The sequence below is a fragment of the Plecotus auritus genome, assembly GCF_963455305.1.
Source record: "Plecotus auritus genome assembly, chromosome: 11".
In the NCBI taxonomy this organism is placed as follows: Eukaryota; Metazoa; Chordata; class Mammalia; order Chiroptera; family Vespertilionidae; genus Plecotus; species Plecotus auritus.
The window spans coordinates 12,164,366-12,189,619 of record NC_137777.1 but is presented as its reverse complement, the minus strand read 5'-3'; the positions used below and the strand labels follow the sequence as shown (position 1 = coordinate 12,189,619).

General features: G+C 38.2%; 1 protein-coding gene across 1 annotated transcript in view; it reads left to right on the top strand.

The window, feature by feature from the left end:
- Nucleotides 1–25,254, top strand: part of STK3 (serine/threonine kinase 3) — a 248,629-nt gene that overhangs the window by 144,571 nt on the left and 78,804 nt on the right. Inside the window, exon 8 of the mRNA XM_080646972.1 lies at nucleotides 313–438. Coding sequence (XP_080503098.1) covers nucleotides 313–438 — 126 coding nt within the window. The remainder of the gene's footprint in view (nucleotides 1–312; nucleotides 439–25,254) is intronic.

Sequence of the window (25,254 nt, the reverse complement as noted above, 5' to 3'; positions counted from 1 at the left end):
GTGAGAGAGACACATCGATCAGTTGCCTCCCACAGGCACCCCAACCGGGGTGTGGGATCAAACCTGCAACCCAGGCATGCGCCCTTGACCGGAATTGAATCTGGGACCCTTCAGTCCTCATGCTGATGCTCTATTCACTGAGCAAAACCAGCTAGGGCAATATTCTCTATTCTTAACCTATACATTTAATTCTGTATGAAAGAACAATCATTGAAGATCCTGGTTTGCATTTATTTACATGTTGTTGTTTTAACATTTTTTAGATATAATTCAGATAAATCTTTTAAAATTATACCTTTGAATCTTCTCTAGCATCCTTTTATCAAGAATGCAAAGCCTGTATCGATTTTAAGAGACCTGATTGCAGAAGCTATGGAGATCAAAGCTAAAAGACATGAAGAACAGCAGCGAGAATTGGAAGAGGAGGAAGAAAATTCGGTTCGTAATTACCCTCAAAAAATTGATTTTTTTTCTTCTCAGTCATTTTTCTATATTTTTTTCTTTATATCAATAGCAATTACTATTTCATTATATAAATGAGGTACTCTTCATTAAATCTCAAAACATATTTAGTTTGCATTAAATATTTGTTATCTTTTTCTTATATCTTAAGAATTAGTGATTAGTGGCATATAAGGTCTGCACAGTATCTAGGAGTGCCACACTAAAAGATGGGCCACTAGAGAAAGCAGGAGGGACATTTAAGGATCTAGTTTCTGCCATTTACAGTGCATTTTAAAAACAAAACTGGAGAAGAAGCACGATTATAATTAGGATTTTTACTTTTGATTTCATATTCCTTTATTAATACTTCCTGCTCACTTTTCAGTCAACTATTATTGAGTACTTTAAAAAGCGAACAACGTTGTCGTAGCAGTTACACAATTTCTGGTAAGGCTATGTCCTCAGTAAAGTCTAGTCATTGTCCCGCCGTGGTTGTAGCCATGTCTTACCTCTGCGAGCTTCTTATGGGTGCTGGGCTGGTGAACAGCCTTAACTAGCTGTCAATGGACAGGTGATTATTTTTTGCTTTGCTCTTATCTTTCAATAATTATAGGTTGGTTTCTATTTTTGATGGATATGGAATCATTGACTGTGCCAGAATTTATCAGTTTTTACTAGTTTTTAAGACCTTGCTGTAGTCACTCTGTTACTTTGGTGATATATTTTTTCACTATTTTCCTCTCCTTCACTGAGCTCCAGCTATGTTAATCTTATTTCAGATTTCTTTTTTTTTTTCTTCTTTTTTTTTTAACATGCCAAGGACCTTTCCTTACTTAGGGCCTTTACATATCCTGTGCTTGAAACACGTCTTCCCAAGAACTCATTGAGTGACTAGGTTCTTCCCATATTTTAGGCCTCAGCTTTAATACCATATATTCCAAACTTAGCAGCTTAATATAACACACATTTATTATTTCATTATATTTGTGAATTATTATTTCAGGTGTGGCTTAGTTGTATTGTTTTGGCTCGGTGTCTCATGAGATTGTATTCTAAATGGTGTTGGAGTTGCAGACATCTTAAGGCTTGACAAGGACTGGAGTTCCAAGTTAGCTTACGCATATGACTGTTGGCAGGCTGCCTCAGTTCCTTGCCATGTGGGAATCTCCATAGGCTACTTGAGAGTCTCCAGCATGGCAACTGGCTTCTCTCAGAGTGAGTGATCAAGAGAGAGAACAAGGACGAAATCTCAGTGCCTTTTATGACATAGACTCAGGAGTTGCACACTGACACTTCTACCACATTCTGTTTGTTAAAAGAAATTATTAGTCATGGAAAACGGTGGTGTAGAGAGCACTAAGAATTGGTGCCTTAGTAGAAGTAACCATTAACTTGGCAGAAACTGGCAAGTGAATTTTTTTAAAACACTGTACTCTAATAAAAAAAAAACACCTTACAGTAACTTAATGAAGAAAGAGGCTGCTAAATTTTGGTAAGAAAGTGCTGTGGCAGTTTTGCTTATGTGCCTGCCATCCCCTGTTTACTAGCTCAGCAGCAGCAATGGGAACAGTAGTGGAGGTTAGTGGCAGGGGAGAAGAGTAAGAACTTTGTTCTAAAAAAAATAATAATAATACTTTGTGCACTTTGGATGATCTGGAAGCTTCCTCAGACCTACAGAGGCTTACTCTTGTTATTGTCCCTTTGAGTTGGAGCAGCTTCCTAGAAAGAGTCTGTCAAAACATCTAAATCTTCTAGCACTGATAAACAAGTTTGACAGAGTTGCAGAGTACAAGATCAACACACACACTTATGTTTTTATATACCAGTAGTGAACAATGCATAAAGGAAATTAAGAAAACAATTTTATTTACAATAGCATCCAAAAGAATGAAATACCCAAGAGTAAATTTAGCTAAGGAGATGCAAGACTTGTACAATGAAAACTACAAAACATTGCTGAAAGAAATTAAAGAATACCTAAATCAGTGAAGGATATCCCATGTTCATGGATTGGAAGACTTAATATTGTTAAGATGGCAGTATTCCCAGAGCAACTCACAGAATCATCCAATCCCTATCAAATTCCAGTGGTCTTCTTTTTCAAAATGGAAAGTCAATCTTCTAATTCATATGAAACAAGGGGCCCCAAATAACTAAAACAAAAACAAATATGCTGGACTCACAGAGATTTTCAAAATCAGCAAGTCCTGATTCATTTTTTGTTGAATTTTCCTTTCTTAAGCTTTTCCCTCTCTCTTCTGCATTTTATTATAAGCAGCAAGAAGAAAATAGACAGCACCTGAAACACTCTGCCTCTAAATCTACTTAGAGGAATCAGTTTATTAGATACATGTTTTGTTGTTTTATTTTTTACTTTCCCTATCATCTTCCTGGTTAATATAACAGTGTTCTCAATTTTCTGCTTCCACATAACAAAAATATCCTTTCTCTCAGCTTCCCAACACCTTAAACGCCATCAGGCATCTAACAGCTTTTTCTTGGCTCTTCAAGCTGTTTTCTAACTTTCTTTTTCTTTTTCTTTTTTTAATCTTTATAGTTAGAAGTATTACATATGCTCCCTTGATTCCCCCATTGACCCCTCTAGCCCGCCCCTGCCCCCAACCCCAGGCCTTCACCACACTATTGTCTGTGCCCATGGGTTATGCATATATGCATACAAGTTTGTTGGTTGATACCCACCCACCCATTCCCTACTTTCCCTCTGAGATTCAACCGTCTATTCCATGCTTCTCTGTCTCTGGATCTATTTTGTTTATCAGTTTATTTTGTTCATTAAATTCTACATGAGAGAGATCATATGATACTCGTATTTCTCTGACTGCTTATTTCGCTTAGCATAATACTCTCCAGGTCCCTCCATGCGGTAAAAGATCCTTCCTTTTTATAGCTGCATAGTATTTATTCCATGGTGTAAATGTATCACAGCTTTTTCAGCCACTCATCTACTGATGGGCACTTGGGCTGTTTCAAAGTGCTTCCAGCTTCTGCCCACTGCCATGTTCCAAAGTCATCCCGTTGTTTTAGATCTGTGTTACTTGAACCTGCAGTATTTAAGGTTCAAGGTGAGGGGAATTAGGTTTCTTCTTTTGAGGGGAGGACTTCAAAATACTGTGGGCAAATTTAAAAGTCACATCAGGTTTTTATAATTTTTTTCTTTTAAATAAGCATTTATTCTCAAAAACCAAGCTAGTGTTTCTTGGTAAAACTGTTATGTTCTTTTTGTTGTTTTCAATTGAAATAGTAAGAAGAAAAAATAAAAGTCTTGGTAGAGTCACTCTTTAGCAATATTTACATGCTTTACTTTAGATTATGTTCTCAGGCAATAGCTTCCATCTTGAGATCATTTTGTCAGTTGTTGCCCTGAATATGAAATAAACACACACACACAACACACAACACACAATGATGATCAGACTTGAACTAATTTATATTCAAAATTCCTTTTTAAGTTTTTAAAATAAATTTTAAATGGCCAAATGTGTTTGGAAGAATAGGTAGAGATTTTTATAAAACTACTTATTTTATAAATCCTATCTAATAAAAGAGTAATATGCAAATTAACCATCACTCCAACACACAAGATGGCTGCCCTCATGTGGTCAAAGATGGCTGCCCCCATGTGAACACAAGATGGTTGCCACAAGATGGCCAGCAGGGGAGAGCAGTTGGGAGGGACCAGGTCTGCAAGGGAGGGCAGTTGTGGGTGAGCAGGGCAGTTGGGAGGGACCAGGCCTGCAAGGGAGGGCAGTTGGGGGGGACAAGGCCTGCAGGGGAGGGCAGTTAGGGGTGACCAGGCCAGCAGAGGAGGGAAGTTAGGGACAAAAAGGCTGGCAGGGGAGCAGTCAGGCATCAATCAGGCTGGCAGGGGAGTGGTTAGGGTGTGATCAGGCTGGCAGGCAGAAGTGGTTAGGGCAGGGGTGGGCAAACTTTTTGACTCGAGGGCCACAATGGGCTCTTAAACTGGACCGGAGGGCCAGAACAAAAGCATGGATGGAGTGTTTGTGTGAACTAATATAAATTCAAAGCAAAGGAGTGGAGGGGAGAGCAAGAGAACCGGATAGAACAGCCGGATCCGGCCCGCGGGCCGTAGTTTGCCCAAGGCTGGGTTAGGGGCAATCAGGAAGGCAGGCAGGCAAGCAGTTGGGAGCCAGCAGTCCTGGATTGTGAGAGAGATGTCCGACTGCCCGTTTAGGCCCGATCCTACTGAGATCGGGCCTAAACGGGCAATAGGACATCCCTCGAGGGGTCCCAGATTGGAGAGGGTGCAGGCTGGGCTGAGGGACATCTCCGCTCTGCCCCCCCCACCTCCCCGTGCACGAATTTCATGCACCGGGCCTCTAGTACTATATAAAGCCTGTATTGGTTTTAATTGTAATTTAAGCCTACTAAAAGTGTATTTGAAGAAATAAAATTTCTTTTATTCTCATTCCTTTACTTCTTGAAATTAGATTAGTAAGGAATATTTATATTTGAGATAGAAGTATTGATTGCAAATTGAAATTCTTTAAAAAGGAATTGATTACTTGTTTTCTCTAATTTCCCCCTTATTAAATCATAATTCTAAAAAAAAATCCCTACTCAGTATTTACAGTCACAACCATGTAAATACACAATATATTGTGATTGTATATTCTTTTTGTGATTTCTAGAGCTACTAATTTTCTCAGTTTTTTTATTGTTATTTGTAAATTTTTCTATGTACCTATTATTAATTTGTTCTCAAAGGCTACATTCCCACATTCTCTGCAGGAGCTGTAAACTCCCCTTTCAAACACAGAACATTTATTAATGTTATGCTTTTTCCTTGACTCGTTCTTTAGCCTCTATCCTCCTCTAATCTGAACTGATTGCTTTCTAGTCTTGAACAGCTGTCATCCCAATACTTCCCTTCAACATTATCCTAGGTATTCCTTTTTCTTCTCTTGTGTAATGGATCCCGTTTCCGGGATCATGTCTTTCTCATTTTACTTCCTTATTTTGATGAACTATTTCTCCCAGGAGCTTCCCAACATGAGTAGTTTTTTTTTCAGGCCTTATATTTCTGACTGTGTCTCAGTTCTTCTACCTTTACTATTGATTGAGTATAAAATTCTGGTTGCCAGAGGAGAGGAGGGTTGGAGGACTGGGTGAAAAAGCTGAAGAGGTTAAGAAATACTAATTGGTAATTACAAAATAGTCATGGGGATGTATAGTACAACATAGGGGATATAGTCAGCAATATTGTGATGACTGTGTATGGTTCCAGGTGGGTATTGGAAATATTAGAGGGAACACTTCGTAAAGTATATGATTGTCTAACCATGATGCTGCACACCTGACGCCAGTATATAATAACATTGAAAGTAGACTAATTGGAAAATAATATTAAGTAAAAAATTCTGGGCATAAAGTTCTGCATTAATGTTCCCTTAACATTTTGAAGGCCTTGGTCTATTTTCTAACTTAGCAGTATTGGTGATGACAAGACAGATGATATTCTGATGCCTATTCCTTTTAATATTGTATGGAAGTTTTTTAGATTTTCACTTTCTCCCTTTTATTTAAAATTTTCATGATGATGTGCCTTGGCGGAGATCTTTTTCCATTCATTGTGTGGAGTGTCTTTTGGCAATTTCAATTTGGAAATACCCTTTAGTTCTGTGCAATTTTATTTTTGCTATTGATTAATAATTTTTTTTCTCTCTCTGGGACTCCTTTTATTTGATTGTTGATCCTCTTAAATTTATCTTTCAATGATCTTTTTTCTTTTCGTTTTTTTTTTCTTTTTTTTTTTCTTGGAGGTCTTCTCAAGGTTATCTTCTAACCTTTCTATTTTTTTCATATCAGGTATTTACTTTCTAAAATCTCCTGCTCTTCCTCATTGTTATCATTACCACTTGGAGTTTTGTTTTGCTCCCTTCCTCCTCCCTGTTTCCTTTGTGTTTGTTTTGATTTCTGACTTCTCACTTGATGGGTTTTCTTTAAATATCTCGTGATTCTACTGAGAGAAGCACTAAAGTTGCCTACTGGAAACTGTTAAAGAAAAGAGCTACTTGACTTGAGAACATCACTGTACATGATATTAGGATTCACTGTTTTGGAGCCTGAATTTATTTCTTCTGTGACTTCTCTCCTAAGTTATGTTTTGGGGTTTTTGTTTTTGGTCTTCTGAGTTAGCTACTGCTTACATATTTATCTGCTTTCTAGCTTCCAAATTTTTCAGCATTTCTGTTTGCTGTTGTCTTCTCCCCCATGCTCTTTATGAGTTTATACAGTTTCTCTGCCTTTATTGTAATTTGAGAGTGTTTGGGGAGGGAAAACCATAAACCAGTGTGTTCAATCTTTCATTTGTCATTTGGAAATGGAAACTCATGCTATTTGTCATTTCTTGGGTGTTCTAAATTATAATTTTAAATATTAAATTTTTAATGTGATGATACTTAATATATCTTTATAAATAAATTTATAAAACTCCTCACATATTATAATGATTATGAAATTCTTGAGTACTCATAAATTAGCACAATTCACAAAAAACTATAGTCTGTTTAATTCTGGATCACTTTATAAAAAAAGTGATCTAAGAAGGGAAGGGAAAGCTTATAAAAGATAACATTACAAAAAATCAAGGCAATTTAAGGCAAGTCAGACCAAACTAGTAGTATAAGAATAGAAGTAAATGGGTATTTCTCTTTTTGTGATCCACTGTGTCTTTTATAAAATAATTTTCTTTAGCCAAAACAGGTTTGGCTCAGTGGATAGAGCATTGGCCTGAGGACTGAAGGGTCCCAGGTTCGATTCCGGTCAAGGGCACGTGCCTTGGTTGCGGGCACATCCCCAGTGGGAGGTGTGCAGGAGGCAGCTGATCGATGTTTCTCTCTCATCGATGTTTCTAACTCTCTAGCCCTCTCCCTTCCTCTCTGTAAAAAATCAATAAAATATAATTTTAAAAAATATATAATTTTCTTTAGGTGGTGGAACAAAGGTACAGTCTTGGACCCTCTACCATATGAAAACAGGTGTGGAATTATGAGCCATAATCTGATTGATTCTCTGCTTGCCTTGACATCCGTATCTTTGAAGTCAGGGTTGTTGCCTTGCAATCTCTCCTTATTTTCATTTATAATTCATCTTGGTTATGTTTGGCCTGTGAAACTTAGTTGGTTTTTTGGAGGGGGAATTTGCTCTAATTTGGGTTTCATTTGGCCAAAACCTGGTAGATAATGGTACTGGAGACTGGCTATCCTTTAGGCTCTGACAAAATTTGGGTTGATAGTTTGATATCCTACTTGTTTTCACTGAGATTTATTCCCATTCTTTTTTTTCCTCCTTTTTTTTTTTTTTTTTTTAAAAAAAAGTAAGTTTATTTATTTCAGAGAGGAGGGGAGAGGGAGAGAGCTAGAAACATCAATGATGAGAGAGAATCATTGATTGGCTGCCTCCTGCATACCCCACACTGGGGATTGAGCCCACCAACCTGGACATGTGCCCTGACCGAGAATCGAACCGTGACCCTCCAATTCATAGGTCGAAGCTCAACCACTGAGCCATGCTTTTCCTCCTTTTTGATTATTTTGAAGATGAATGATCTTTTCAGCCTCGTGCAAGTACCAAGTTTTACTTCCACATTTTTTTTTAGTCCAGAGGATCTGTATTCTTTGACAGCCTTTAAGCAACCATCGTTAGTCTTGACCCCTGGGTTGGTCCTTGTCCATTGACTGGGCTAACTGACTTGTGAACCTCATTGTAAAAGGTGTTAGGATTCACTGCTTTGGAGCCTGAATTTGCTTGCCAGTTACAGAGCCAGTTTGTCACTGGACTACTGAAAAATGTGAAATAATGTAGATTAATTTTTTTCCTGATTTCAAAAGTCTAGATCTGTAAAATTCACCATATTGAGTTGCTGCATTTTAAGAGATTTATATTTGATATTCAGTATTAACTCTTGAGCCCATTGTAGGTCCTGCCTTTTCCATTTTGAGCGAGTGTAATTTTAAGAGAATTTGTGGGTTACACCAACATCAACTTATAATTTTTCCAAATTTAATTTAATTCCACATAGTTCAGCTTATTAAAGTTGAGAAAAATGTGTGGCCTAAAATTAAATTGACATTTCCATCAACTCTCAGTGTGACTTTTGAAAAGGAAATACTTTAGGATAACCATTTCAAGATATGTTGTTTTTAAAAAGTGTATGCTATACACCTGTGTCCTGGGTAACTATTATAAACCTCTTAAATATTTTTTTATTCAAGAAAAGTTCAGGACATGATTGGAAATAGTGCCTTATGAATTTGATTTTTATACCTATTACAGAAAAAGCTTGTCTGGTGAGAATACATCTTGACAAACTAACATGTTTTGATAGGTGCTGAGGTAATTGTTTAGACTTTTAAAATTAAACAAATTGCAAACAGAGATTTCTGCAGCAGGTTAATCTTAGCATCAAGGTTTTGTGTTAGTTTAAACATTGCTAAACATGACAAAGGTCTTCTTTCTTTGGGCATTTCTGAGCATGTGACATAAATTTTGTGCTGAGATGGGTCAACTGTATTACATAGTAGGAAATAATTTGTTTCCTGGGTATTAGTGGAAGAAATTCCCTACTTTTTAGTGTGAGTCGATGAAGTAACACAACTATATTTGTTCATATTTACTGTAAATGCCCAAGTTGCCTATAGAAAGTCCACTTTTTAAAAGGTGGCTACTAACAGAATTGGTCTTTCTACTCAATACAACTTTTTAAAGTACAATTTTGTTGTTGCCAAGGAGCATCATAGTGGGGTATAAAGCAAATCTGTGTGAATTCCTTCTGCAATATAGAACTTTTTTACAAAATTAAATCTTTATTGTTGAAAGTATTATTATATATGTCCTCTTTTCCCCCCCATTGACCCCTTCTAGCCTGCCCCCATCCCCTGCCCTAGGCCCTCACCACCCTATTATCTGTGTCCATGGGTTATGCATATATGCATACAAGTTCTTTGGTTGATCTCTTCCCATCCACCTGCCTCCGCCTTCCCTCTGAGATTCCACTGTCTCTTCCAGGCGTCCTCAAACTACAGCCCGTGGGCCACATGCGGCCTGCCGAGGACATTTATCTGGCCCGCCGGCTGCCGCTGCCTGTCCTGCTTAGCAGCCAACTCGTCCCGGGCCCGCAGTGCACGTAGGAATTTGTTCATAGGTTTTTTTTAAACTATAGTCCGGCCCTCCAACCGTTTGAGAGACAGTGAACTGGCCCCCTGTTTAAAAAGTCTGAGGACCCCTGAATGCTTCTAAGTCTCTGGATCTATTTTGTTCAACAGTTTATTTTGTTCATTAGATTTCACATATGAGTGAGATCATGTGATACTTGTCTTTCTCTGACTGGCTTATTTTGCTTAGCATAATACTCTGCAGGTCCTTCCATGCTGTCTCAAAGGGTAAGAGAGCCTCCTTTTTTATAGCTGCATAGTATTCCATTGTGTAACGGTACCACAGCTTTTTTTATCCACTCATATACTTATGGGCACTTGGGCTGTTTCCAGATCCTAGCTATTGTAAATTGTGCTGCTATAAACATAGGGAAACAGATATTCTTTCTGACTAGTGTTTTGGGTTTCTTAGGATATAATCCTAGAAGTGGGATCACTGGGTCAAATAGCAGTTTCATTTTAAATTTTTTGAGGAAACCTCATACTGTTTTCCATAGTGGCTGCACCAGTCTGCATTCCCACCAGCAGTGCACTAGGGTTCCCTTTTCTCCACATTCTCACCAGCACTTGCCATTTGTTGATTTGTTGATGGTAGCCATTCTTGACAGTTGTGAGGTGATACCTCATTGCTGTTTGAATTTGCATCTAATAAAGAATGCCTTTTTAAAAATAAGTTATGCTTCAGGTCATCCCTTTTTTTAAAAAAAAAAAGCATGTACATATTGAAATTTACTAAATATTTTATTCTGAAAAGAGATTCTAACAGATTTTCTGGTTAATTAATGGGTTGCAGAGTTCTGTCCTTTCCATACAATAAATTGTATACATGAATCACTGAAAGTCTGTATACTTTAGTTACCAGTAATGGGAAAATTATTCCTTGGGAAGTGCAATATTTAATATAATATATAGAACATTCAGCAAATGGCTAGATCATTTGATCTCTCCCTTTGTGCATTTGAACTATCTGGGTATTTCCAGAGGGGGGAAAACCAACAGTGTTTGGTTTTTACTGTGAGAAATTTCTGATTTAATTAATACAGGCTGAGGCCCAGGCATCAGAATTTTTTTAAATCTCCCTAGCTGATTCTAAAGTGGATGAAAACCAGTAGGTTCTAGCATTGGGCTTCATGACATAAACATTTATTCTGAAATAAAAATTTATTCAATAAGTATTTATTTGAATTAAAAAGTTAAGGATTTTCTTCATTTATATATATTTTTTTGTTTTGTTTTTTGTTTTTTTTTGTTTTTTTAAAAAAAATATATTTTATTGATTTTTTACAGAGAGGAAGGGACAAGGATAGAGAGAAACATCGATCAGCTGCCTCCTGCACACCCCCCACTGGGGATGTGCCCGCAACCAAGGTACATGCCCTTGACCGGAATCGAACCCGGGACCCTTCAGTCCGCAGGCCAACGCTCCATCCACTGAGCCAAACCGGTCAGGGCTTCATTTATGTTTTTTAAATTAACTCTAATTTTTGAATAGTTTTAGATTTACAGAATTACGAAAATAATAGTTTCCATATACTCCGTATTCATTTTCCCCTATTAGTAACATATTAGTATGGTACACGTGTCACAATTAATGAAACGATATTGATACTTTTTATTATTTATTTTTATTATTTTTTTAAAGTCTTTACTGTTGAGAGTATTACAGATGTCCCTCTTTTGTTCCCCCCATTTCCCCCTTCCACCCAGTTCCCATCTTGCCCCAGGCCATCACCACCCTATTATCTATGTCCATAGGTAATGCATATCATATATAATAATCCTATATAATAAAAGGGTAATATGCAAATCGACCGAATGACAGAATGATCTGTCGCTATGACACGTACTGACCACCAGGGGGCAGATGCTCAACGCAGGAGCTGCCCCCTGGTGATCAGTGCACTCCCACAGGGAGAGCACCGCTCAGCCAGAAGCCAGCTCACAGCTGGTGAGTGTAGGGACAGTAGTGGGAGCCTCTCCCGCTTCTGTGGCAGCACTAAGGATGTCTGACTGCGGCTTAATTGGACATCCCCTGAGGGCTCCCAGACTGCGAGAGGGTGCAGGCTGGGCCAAGGATCCCCCCTCCCCCAAGTGCATGAATTTTGTGCACTGGGCCTCTAGTATGCATATAAGATTTTTGGTTAATCTCTTCCCATCCTCCCACCCGATTTTCTCTGAGATTAGTCAGTCTATTCCATGTTTGCATGCCTCTGATTTCTATTTTATTTATTACTTTATTTTATTCATTGGGTTTCTTGTTTATTTTTAAATTCAATTGACAGATATGTATTTATTGCCATTTTATTCATTTTTAAATCTTTTTTTCTTCTTCTTTTTCGTCTTCCTCTTCTTAAAAAATACCCTTCAACATTTCATGTAGTACTGCTTTGGTGGTGATGAACTCCTTTAGCTTTTTCTTGTCTGTGAAGCTCTTTATCTGACCTTCAATTCTAAATGAGAGCTTTGCTGGGTAGAGTAATCTTGGTTGTAGATCCTTGCTATTCATCACTTTGAATATTTCTTGCCACTCTCTTCTGGACTGCAAAGTTTCTGTTGAGATATCAGCTGACATTGGTATGGGTGCTCTCTTGTAGGTAACTAACTGCTTTTCTCTTGCTGCTTTTAAAGTTCTCTCTTTTTTTTAAACTCTTGGCATTTTAATTATGATGTGTCTTGATATGGGCCTCTTTGGGTTCCTCTTGTTTGGGGTTTTCTTTGCTTCCTTGTAAGTCTATTTCTTTCACCAGGTAAGGGAAGTTTTCTGTCATTATTTCTTCAAATAGGTTTTCAGTATGTTGCTCTCACTATTCTCCTTTTTGCACTTCCATAATGTGAATGTTGATACACTTCAAGTTGTCTCTGAAGTTTCTTACACTATCTTCATATTTTTGGATTCTTTTTCCTCCTTGCTCTTCTGATTGAGTGTTTTGGGGTTTTTTTTTGCTTCCTTATATTCCAGATCCCTGATTTAATTCTCAGAATCCTCTACTGTTGAATCACTGTAAATTATTCTTTATTTCAGTTAGTTATGCTTAATTTCTGATGGGCCTTTTTTATGTCTTTGACATTTTCACTAAGATTCTTGAAAGTCTCAGTCCCTTGAAGCTCTCATTAAGATTCTTGAGTAATATTATAACCATTGTTTTGAACTCTATATGCAGTAGCTTGCTTGCTTCCATTTCTTGCATTTCTAACATGTTTCTTTGTCTCTGCATTTTGGCTGCTTCCCTGTTTGTTTCTGTGTATTAGGTAGAGCTGTTATGTTTCCTGGAATTGGTAGAGTGGCCTTGTGTAATAGGTCTCCTGTAAGGCCCAGTGGCTCAGCCTCCCCAGTCACCTGGGCTGGGCACTCTAGGTGTGTCCCTGTATAGGCTGTGTACACAGTCTTGTTGTAGTTGAGCCTTGATTGGCGTCACTGGGAGGAATTGTCGTCACGGGGAGGAATTGGCCTCCAGGCCTATTGGCTGTGAGGACTAGCTGTGTCTACAATGGAAGAGCTTATATGCAGGAGACATCCCTTTGGAGCAGGACTTGCTTCAGTGGGGCTTTGGTGCTCACTGAGTCTGTCCCTTGAGTGTGTTGCTTATAGATGTGTAGAGTTGTAATCTGGTATGATAGAAGCTGTCCACCAGGTGACTGGCTCTGGGGCCTCTAGGGGAGGTGCAAAGTCAGCCACTGCCTGGGGCCACCTGGAAGGAGCTATAGAGATATAGCTGCAGATGGCTATTTGTATTGGACTAGGAAGTGCCCAGGAGAAGCCCAGCTGTGAAGCAAGTCAGGCTGGTATTAGTGCTGGGTCTTGGGCCTTTTATTCATAGGTTTGGGGCATGCTGATTCCAGCTGCTGCTTGTTTAAGAGATTTTAGCAAAGCCTGAAGCCTGAGCCAGGATAGGCCATTCATATGGAAAAGCAGCAGCAAACAGCTTGGGTGGGGCAGCATATTGGATGGGGCAGGGTCTCAGGAAATCACCAGGGTGGAGCAAACAATGTGGGTCACACTGATGGAAACTCAGATATGGATGCCAGTCAGCTCTGTGATGGGGGAGGTTCTGCCTTAGGAACAACCACCCCTGTGAGTACCCCTGTCTGGGAGAAAGCTGCCCCCAAGTTCCTGCCACAATGCCAGACAGTCCAGTTCCTCACCGTATGTCCCTGGATTACTCCAAAGCCATTGCCTGGCAGTGGAGCTCAGAAGAATCGGAACCATGTAAGTTCGTATGCTGGCCCATTAAGAAGTACACCTGGGACTCTAGCAGTCTTAAAATTGGATTCTGTGAGTCTTCAAACTTTATTTTTCTTATTCAATATTGTGTTAACTGTTATAGGTATTTTGCCTTTCTATATAATCTTTAGAATAATTTTGTCCACATTTACAAATTAGGTTTTTGGAATTTTTGTTGGGATTGAATTGAATCTATACATTAAGTTAGGAAGAAATTATATTGAGTCTTCCAATCCATGAACATGGAGTGTTTATTTAGAGCTTTGATTTCTTTCTTCAGTGCATATAGATTATGTACACATCTTGTTGGACCTAAATGCGTTTTAGTGCTATTAAAAATGTTTTTTTATTACAAATTCTAATTATTTATTGCTGGTATTTAGAAAGCAAATGATTTTTTTGTATTGCCCTTATATCCTATGACCTTGCTATACTCATTATTTCCAGGAGTTTTTGGTAGATTCTTTGAAATGTTCTACTTTCATGTTATCTATGAATATAGTTTTATTTCTTTCCAATTTTTATAACTTTTATTTATTTATTTTTTTGTTTTACTGCACTCTAGACTTCAATTTCCTTCTAACTTTAATATGTTTCTGTATCTTCACTAGGTTTTTCATTCTCCCTGTTTCAGAGGATATATCTTATTTCCATTCATAAAAATTTGTACAGAAGAAAAATAAGACATGGTATTTGCCTGAAAAAAGATTTCAGTCTAGTGGGGAAGGCAGCAAATGAACTGATACCTGATCAAAGTGCAGCATGATAGTACTGTGATAGAGATATGCATAAAGAACAGGACTTCTTTTATTGCCCCTTGATTTTGCAACTTCCTACCTCCCTTAAAAGGCCCTCTCTGATTGCCTTTTCAGTCAGTCATGTTATCCCTTTCTTCCAGGGCCTTACTCCTTAGCCTAAAAATGTAATTATATTTTTACCATTAAAAAAAGGGAACAAATCAGCAACAATATGTTCTCAACCAAACTTCTTGATAGAATAGTCAGAGCCTTTGATTCTTCACTTCACCACACACTGTACTGTGCCTGAAACACTCTCCAGCAGTTCTCTTCTCTTTCTAGGGCAGCTTTCTGAGTAAGATGAGATCACTTCAGTATTTGTTTAATTTGAGGTGCCCATGGGTCATCCACGTCATTTTGTGTAGCAGGCAGTTGGCTATGCAAGTTTGAATCCCAAGGGAGAACTCAGGCAATTAGGGAAACAGCAGGCTTTCTGCAGCTGATAGAGGAACTATCAGCAAAGATGGGATTGCTCAGAGAGTTTTTAAAGAAAAACATAGGTTCTGCGTTTTCCTAGACTACTTCTTACTTCACCCTCATTTTCCTGCTTAACTCATCCTTCAGGAGTCAACCTCGTCATTGGCTCCTCTGGAAAGGGAGACCTTCCCTAATGCTCCTCCACATCCAGTTAGGCCAGTGCCCACCCTGCTTCCTTGAGAAAGTATATCTCACTGTATTTAATTTTCTACTTTCTAACTCCACCAGACTGTACATTTAAGGACAAATATTGTATCTTCACACATTGCCTGGCATACAATAAGTGTTTACTATATAAATACTTAATTGATACTTATTGAATCAATAAATGTATGTATAAAATTGCTTTATAATAGGTTCTACTTTACCCCTTGTTATTTAATACTAGAGGCCCGGTGCACAAATTCATGCACGGGTGGAGTCCCTCGGCCTGGCTGGCAATCAGGGCCGATCGGGGCCATCTCGCCCAGTCCTGATCAGGGCCGATAAGTGCCGGCTGGCCAGGGGGAAGGGACCGTGGGAGGTTGGCCAGCTGCAGAAGATTGGCTGTGGGAGCACACTGACCACCTGGCTGGCCCAAGGGGAGGGACCGCGGGAGGTTGGCTGGCTGCAGGAGGTCGGCTGTGGGAACACACTGACCACCCGGCTGGTGGCAGGGAGAGGGACCGTGGGAGGTTGGCTGTGGGAATGCACTGACCAGCAGGGGGCAGCTCCTGCTTTGAACGTCTGTCCCCCGGTGGTCAGTGCGTGTCATAGTGACCGGTCATTCCGCTGTTTGGTTGATTTGCATATTAGCCTTTTATTATATAGGAGGATAGTGCCATAAGAGTATCATCAACATAGGATGTATTTGCATTTTAAAATAATAAGGTGCATAATGAATAGTATGTGAAATATTTGATCAGCAATGCTTAAGTCAAACATGTGATAAGTAAAGGGTATCCCAAAAAATGTATGCACCTTTAACAGCTGATAGCTCAGTTGATGTTTCTTTCTTTTCAGGTTTAACCCATTGGAATTAATAATTATTCAAAGTGTATATACATTTTTGAGGGACACTGTATTTGGTTTGGGGGAAATTATTTGTTGTTGTTGTTGTTGCCTTGACACTCCTCTGCCCCAGAATTTCATTTGTACCATGTATTTCAGTTGTGTAAACTGAATGTTAAAATTAATATTGTTAGTTTATTGTGCTTCAATTGTATGTTTTGGAAACTGACTTCTTAAAGTCATTTTATATTATAATTTCTAAGTTTTTGCAAGTGATATTTCTCCTGCTGAGTATATATTAAAGTTTCTGCTTGCTATTAATAATTATCATAATGGAACAGAAAAGGAGTAAGAGAAAGAAAGAATGAGAAAAAGAAATTGTTTTCAAAGATAAATTAGCTCTTAGTTATATTTGTTCTAGGAACACAAGGTTATAATTATAAATCTTTTTATATAAATGCAGTTTAGAATGCAATGATAAAGTAATATGAATATTTGATATTTCCTATTACTGAACATAGGCAACATGCCCCTAAATAGATATTGCTTATTTAAAAATATAATTTAACATGCCCGGTTAGTGTGGTTCAACGGTTGAGCATCAACCTATGAACCAGGAGGTTATAGTTTGATTCCCAGTCAGGACACATGCCCGGATTGCAGGCTCAATACCCAGTAGAAGGCATGCAGGAGGCAGCCGATTGATGATTCTCATCATTGATGTTTCTCTCTCTCCCTCTCTGAAATCAACAAAAATATATTTTAAACATATTTCTGTTTTACTCATTGACAGTGGTGATGGCATTTTAAAATATATCCTATTCCTAGGATATGTTTATTGGTTTTTAGAGAGGAAGATCTATATATATAAAAGCCTAAGCGACCGTTACAACAGAACGACCGGAATGACTGGTTGCTATGATGTGTACTGACCACCAGGGTACAGACACTCAATGCAGGAGCTGCCCCCAGCCTGCAGGCCCGGAATGCCTGATTGGGGCCTACTAGCCAACCTCCGGGTCCCTTCCCCCCGGCCAGCAGGTTTCGATTGCCCAATCGGGGCTGGGCCCCAGGCTTGGATGGGGAACTGGGGATGGGTGGCGGCAGATATGGTGGCGAGGGAAGGAGGAGGCGGAGAACCGCGCAGTGGCATTGTGTGGGTGGCAAGGGAAGGAGGAGGCAGGGAGGCCCTGATTGCCAGCCAGGCCTAAGGACCCCACCCGTGCATGAATTTTATGCACCGGGCCTCTAGTATATATGGAGAGAGAGAAACAGCCATGTGAGAGAATCACTGATCAGTTGCCTCCTGTATGCACCCCAACCTAGGCATGTGCCTGATCAGGAATCAAACCCACAACATTTTTGGTGTACAGGGCAATGCTTCAACCAGCTGAGCCACCTGGCCAAAGCTAAAATATGTCAGTTTTTTTTAAAGTCATTGTCCACTAGTCAATTTCTTAAAGGTACTGATAATATGTTAGTAAATGTAATAATCTGTTTTATGAACCTGTTTTATCTATGTTAAGTCTCCAATTGATTTGTCCTAGTCTTTTGTCTTTGGTGCCCTCTTGTGGATTCTTTTATAAACTTCTTGTAACAACAGTTTTTAAAGGTGTTACTTTTATTTTAAAATACTTGATTTTTATAATTTTATTTATATTTTGTTAATCTTTTGACAAGCCTTTGGCTGTGAGAGAGAAAAAAAGTCATGTTTAAGGTTGCTTTTACTTTTAATTTACTCTGTTGTATATCAGTATTGTGCACATGGGATGTAGGATAATCTTTTGTTCGGAAACTTTTAATATAATGCCAAGAACTTGTGCAGTCTTGCTCCATTGAGCCTCTGAAGTCCTGCCCACACGCCTTCTCACCATTTAGGCTTGTTGTACTGATGAACAAGTCTTTTATGACTCTTGGAGATCCTGAAAGCTTTGATGTAACTTTAAAACATGCCTGTGAACATGCAAAGGCGTTAGGATCTATGAAAGCTGAAATTTCTGTTTGATGGGGACAGGTATGTCAAAGACAGCAGCTGAATAAGCTCTTACGCTGCTTTTATAGTGAAATTGAAGGACCACCTACTTATAACAATGAAAAGGAAGTTCCTTCTTTGTACAGATTTCAGATACTGCAAATCTTAGTAATTTTTAATTGGTAGATAATTTATTTGCTTTCGACCTGTCAAACATTGAAGCATTACTTAATAATTATCTGCTTATTAAGCACTTAATAATTATCTGCAAGAGCAAGTATTTGAAGGAGAATACTTTTGATGTTTTCTCAGTACTTCTGAACTCAGTTTGGCTTGAATATGGTACTGAGACCAGAGTTAACCAGTTGACCCTACTGTGGGCCTTTCACTTGTAACATAGAAACAATAGCTACTGCAGGGGGTACTGATAACAGGGCAGTGGGGTAAATGCTGTCCTTCACCATATGTGAAAATAGAATTTGGGTCAGACCAGTAGTTTCACCTTGCTTTTCAAGAGAATGTTTTTAGTTTAATGGTACATAGGGCTCATCCATGTTGTGAAAGTACAAGCAAATGTGCAATAGGACCCTTTGATTTTTGCCTTTTTTACCTCAATAATTGAAATTCATTTATTGACACAGGCTAGCATGTTAACATAATCAGCAATCCCTGATTTAGTAATGCACAAGGAGAGAAGTAAAATATTCCTGGCACAGTTTTCCCCAATTTTATGCTCACTTCCTTAAAGTTGCATTGCACATGCTGTGCAGATCTATTTGACTCTTTCATCACAAATTAATAATCATTTTTCAGTGCCTTTATTATACTATTATGCTGAAGTAGCAGATTTCATTAAGTCATTTTTTCATTACAAATAATTGGCATTATCTATTTTGTTTTCTGTCTTCATCATTTCAAATTAGAATCTTTTACAATTTTCTCTTTAGAGTCAGTTTGGTCTCTTTAGGTTCATAATATTGGAGTTATCTTTGAGCCATTATATTTGACTGTCCAGCAAGTTTCTAGAATATTTTGATTCTTTCATGATTTCTTTCAGATTTGACTTGTCATTTCTGTTTCTCTGTGACCCTTCTTAGGATAGGCTCTCATTACCTCAAATCTGGATTTCAGTAATAATCTTCTGATTCCAGTCTTTCTGTCTCCAGGCTTCTTCTCTAATTCATCCTTTAGTTTCCCAGGTTCCCATCACTCCTCTGCCAAGCAATTTATGCTGTTTCCCACTGCGTAAAGCACTCTATAAGCTGTAGGCCATCCCTTAAAGCAACCAAACTCTCTGTTTTCCATTCTAGCTGGAGTATTTCTACCTTTGTGTTTGTTATCTTTTTTTAATCTAGAATGTTATTTTTTTTTAGCAAGGCAAATATCTTTGCTCTAGAATGTTATTTTTTAAAATCTACTCTTTCCTGTCTTTCTCCTAGAAATCTTTATCTTAGAAAGATCCCGCTTCCTAAGGGGGACTAACACAATTCTTAGTAGCAAGGGAATCTTAATTCTGTTGTGTCTTGTTCTACCCATTCTCAGTAACCTGCTTATTCATTGTTTATCTTGTGGGTTGTGAGCTCAAGTTTAGCTGAATTTTATCTCCAAATAATGTGAGTTCTGGGTTCAAGGATGGTATGAATCCGTGTAGTGGAGGTTTTTGTCTCCATCAGCCCTTGGGATGTTTCGGGACTGGGACTGCTTTAGGTTAATTTCTCAATATGAGGTGTGTCCACATAGACCATGAGGATAGTGTTAGAAAGCCCAAACCCATGCCTGCACATCCTAAAGGGAAGCACCATCACCAGTACACTCCTCCTCATCTTTACCTACAGCCCACGTGAGACAGGTAAGTTTGCATGTCATCTCCTTCATCTCTGAGTACATTTTTTTCCTGTTCATCTTTTCACTGAGGATATAGACCTTCAAGAGTCCCAATCTTTAATAGGGGTTTCAGTTCTACGTTAGAGAGAACCCCCTAAATGTGTTTCTTGTTCCCCTTTATCCACTAAAACAGATACCCCATCATCACATACCCCTAAGGCAGCCCTCATGTCAGATTTAGTTTATTTTCACTCTGTTTCCCAGATCGGTTTGGGGCCCGTGGGGATTCCCTCATTGTATTAAAAGCTCAGTGATGCACTTATAGCATGTTTGTTATGTTTGTTTGCTGTCTTTGCCATCCCTGATTAGCACCTCTGAGAGGTTTTAAGTAATCTGGACAAACTGTAATATTGCAACTTTTTGTATAATTGGTTCACTTATATATCTTACACATTCATTTTTTTCCTGAAAGTAATTTTTTTCATGCCGTAGCAGAATGCATACTCATTAGAATTGTTTAGTTGAATGAAAACCATGAAGATCACTGCTCTATACTATTGAGTTTCAACCTTTTTAATCTCATGACACACATAAACTAATTGCTAAAATTCACAGCACACCAAAAAATGTTATATTTTTTGCCAATCTGACAAAAAAGTAGGTATAATTTTGATTGATTTACAAAAAAGTAATAATAATAGCAATTATCTGTTCTTTTTTGCTCCAAAGTGACTTTTTAAAAAGTCAGGAGCCTATACTTGTGGATAAGGATTTCTGGTGCCAGGAATTAACCAATCAGACACAACCTTATTATGCGACACGACCAGTAAGATACAACTCTATTATATGACCTATATCAGTGGTCGGCAAACTGTGGCTCGCAAGCCACATGCAGCTCTTTGGCCCCTTGAGTGTGGCTCTTCCACAAAATACCACGGCCTGGGCGAGTCTATTTTGAAGAAGTGGCATTAGAAGAAATTTAAGTTTAAAAAATTTGGCTCTCAAAAGAAATTTCAATCGTTGTACTGTTGATATTTGGCTCTGTTGACTAATGAGTTTGCCGACCACTGACCTATATATTTATGGTTCAAGATAGGGCATTTAACCCGGCTGTCATGGCTCAGTGGTTGAGCATTGACCTATGAACCAGGAGGTCATGGTTCGATTCCCAGTCAGGGCACATGCCTGGGTTGTGGGCTTGGTCCCCATTGAGGAGGCATGTAGGAGGCAGCGGATCAATGATTCTCTCTCATCGTTAATGCTTCTCTCTCTCTCTCTCTCTCTCTCTCTCTCTCTCTCTCTCTCTCTCTCTCTCTCCCCCCTCCCTCTCTGAAATCAATTATATATATACATATACATATACATATATATATATGTTTTTTTAAGAATAGGGCATTCACACCAGATGGCTATTGTTGTGTTGGCTGTTGTCATTTTTTTAATTTAACAGTTGAAGGGAAAAGAGGTCAGTGCCCCTGACTACATACCCAGGTATTGCATGTTTTAAAAATTCTTGTGGCACATTGGTTGAAAATTGCTCTCTATACTGATAATGTCCTGTTATGTATTGCATTGGCAATACAGATGTATCTAATATTATTTCAGGAAGAGAAATAAAATAATAAGAATTTTTTCAATGAGAAAGATATCTATTTAAGAATAGTTGAACAATCTCAATGTTGCAAATAACAAATGCTTTCTAAAACATTTGTGTTAATATCCTTAAAATCAGACAAGTAGTAGTTGCCAGTCCTTTAAGGTAGTAGGTATTGCAAATGTAAAGATACCTAACGTAGTCTCTGATTATTTCTCAGACTGTTGCAGCATAAATCTGTCTTAGCAATGGAGTAGGATTTCCTAATAATGTTTTCAAATATTTGTATTCCATGTGGATTTTATGATTCATAACCTGGATTACCATCAGTACTCTGTTTTGCATTCCTGGCACATGATGACCACTGATTGAAAATGCTATTGTATTCCTTACTGGAATTGGCTGCTTTCTACAGTGGGAGGCATCTGTTCTGCAGACCTTTTTCTATAAAGTATCAACATGTTTTTCTTCTGCTTTTCTTCTGTGAGGAATAACAGAGTACATATAAATGAAGTATAGCTTTAGAAAAACTTTGTAAATATCTATTTATTTTATTATAAGAAGTAAAAAGTATCAAATGAAATTTTAACAATAATGTATAATATCAAGTTTTTCAGAATTAATGATTTTCAAAAAGTAGAAAGTGTTGCTGAAGAGTTTTTAATACCATCACCAAATGAGTTTTCTAATTTCATACAAACCAGTTCTCATTCCATCTGGACTTCATTAATTACTGTTTGAGTGCCATCGTCTCATTAGTGAATTGAGTGCTCACTTTTTTTCATTGCTATTTTTTTTACTGACAATTTGTAAATTAGATTAGCATCCTTTAGCAAAGTGACTATGCAAGTAAAAATAAGCTCTGGTCAGTGTGGCTCAGATTAGAGCATCAGCTTACACACCGAAGGGTCTCAGGTTCGATTCCTGGTCAAGGGCACATACCTGAGTTACAGCTTTGGTCCCCAGTCCCAGATCAGGTGTGTGGGAGTTAACCAATTGATGTATTTCTCACATGATGTTTCTCTCTGTCTCTTTCTCTCTCCCCCCCCCCCTCTCTCTCTCTTGTCTTCTCCCCACCCCTCCCTCTCTTTCAAAAATTCAATGGAAAAAATACATCCTCAAGTGAGGATTAACAAAATAATAATATTAATAAACAGTAAAGCAATCATTCCAAAGTTGATTCAATGTTTTTATAATTTTATAGATTATCTAAGCCAATTGTGTGAATCCAGAGGTGCAGGCTTCATTATCCCTTTGCATATTCATCTCTAATATAGAACATAGGAAGACTCAAAGTATTATTTCACACCAACCAGATATTATGTTTCTTGTTAAGTTTAATGGTCACAGCACTGAATCTCATAAGGATAAAAGACAATGACTCACACATATAAAAATAGATTTAGTGTTTTGGGAATAAACTGGTTGTAACCACGATAAAATATTAATCCAGCAGTGGATTTTTAAAAAGAACTGATAGAATATCCAACTTTTCCCTCTCTCCCTTCCTCACTCCCTCTTCAGTGGGATCTACTGGGAAGAGTAAATCCCAACTTTTTGTAAAATTTGCTTTTTGAACAAGTACAAATCAGTTTTTTTATGTATGTCAGTTTCTTCATCTCTTTTTTTATTAAATATTTTTATTGATTTCAGAGAGGAAGAGAGAGGGAGAGAGATATATAAACATTAATGATGAGAGAGAATCATTAATCAGCACCTCCTACATACTACACACTGGGTATTGAACCTGAAACCCTGGCGTGTGTCCTGACCGGGAATGGAATTGTGACTTCTTGGTTCATAGGTCAACGCTCAACCACTTAGCCATGCTGGCCGGGTGCTTCTTCATCTCTTAAATTAGCAAAATGAAAGGTTCTCGAGCTAACCTGTAATATAAATTAAATTACACTTCAGAAATTCTATAGAAAACTTAAAAGCCTTATTCAATTGGAAATTAGATCTTGGGCTTTCGAATTAGAATGACCTGGTTAGAATCCTTGCTCCTCCACTTATTTGTTGTATGTATGACCTTGGACAAATTATGAGACCCATTTAAACTTCAGGTGTATTATTTGTACAATGAGGATAATAATATCTCACAGGATTAATAAGAGGGTAAAATGGGAGTAGCCTACAATAAATCTTTAGCATAGTGTTAATAACTCATTGATGATGACTATTTTAATCATTGTTAGATTAATGATTAAATGTAATTATAGTTAATAGCATTATTTTCTTCCCAAAGTTTCTTCAGTAGTCATTCTATGTTTTAAAATAATAAGTAGGATTAAATAAAGCTCTACCCTAGAACCTTACATGGCATTGTCCTTAATTCTGTGTTTTAGCACCACCTCAAAGTGAGGGCTTTACCATTCATTTAATAGATTACATAATTAGACTAAGGCTTTGTACTGGATACCAGGAATATAACTGTTAACAAGATCTGGTTACTGCCCTTATAGTTTTTAGAGACTAATGGGAGATTTGGACAAGTCAGATGTACAGACAACTACAGTATTGTGTCATAAGTGTATGATCAGCAAAAGCACAAGGTGCTATGGCAGTATAAAAGTATGACACCTAACTCAGTTTCTCGTTTTTGAGCTGAGCAGTTCTATTGTAAGAGAGAAGTTGTACTGTAAAGTACCCACTCAAATTTATTTATGTATGTTACAGACCTCGTCTGCTCACCCTTCAAAACCTAGTTTAAAGACAGCCTCCTCTGTGAGGCTTTCTTCACTTACTAAAGGCAGAGCCAGAGGCTCTATTCTCGATACTCCCATTGTACTTGCCAGCTCTCTTCTTACAGCACTTACAATACCTTGTAATTCATTGATCTCAATGCCTGGGTCATGACTTAACATGTAAATGTGCAATAAATGTTCATTGAATAAATTAATGAGTGAAAATATAAATTGATTCATTCATTAAATAATTTTTTTGTCAAATACCTACTGTGTGCCAGGTGTTCTAAGCATTGTGGATTCATCAGTGAAAAAGAGGTATTTTGCCTGGATTAACCTTACATTCTAAAAAAAATATATATTTTATTGATATTTTACAGAGAGGAAGGGAGAGGGATAGAGAGCTAGAAACATCGATGAGAGAGAAACATCCATCAGCTGCCTCCTGCACACCTCCCACTGGGGATGTGCCTGCAACCAACATACATGCCCTTGACCGGAATTGAACCCAGGACCCTTCAGTCCGCAGGCCGACGCTCTATCCACTGAGCCAAACCGGTTTCAGCTAACCTTACATTCTAGTGGAGAAGCCAGGTTCGGGCTATAAAGAATAGAGAAGAATAAAAGAGTGATGGGGCCTTCACTTTTAGATTGGTGGTCGGAAAAGCTGCACCACAGCAGTAACGTCTAAGGAGAGACTGGATTTAGTAAAGGATCGAGCTGGTGTGGAAGGGTATTCCAGGCTGAGAGACAAGCCAACTTAAAGGCTGGAGGAGGAATATGCTTAGAATGCTCAAGAAACAGCAAACAAGGCCAGCATGGCTGGAACTTGATGAGTGAGAAGGAATGTGATAGGAGATGGGATTGGCAAATATTACTGGGCCAGATCACATTTGGCTATGACAGAGATTTTGGATATTATTCTAAGTGTGATGGGAAGCCAAATGCAGTGTTTTGAGCAGGAGAGTAACACGATGTGATTTGTCTTTTGAAAGGATCAATCTGCCTTTTGTGTGGGAGACTAGAGAGGGCAAGAGTTGGAAGCAGTGAAAACTG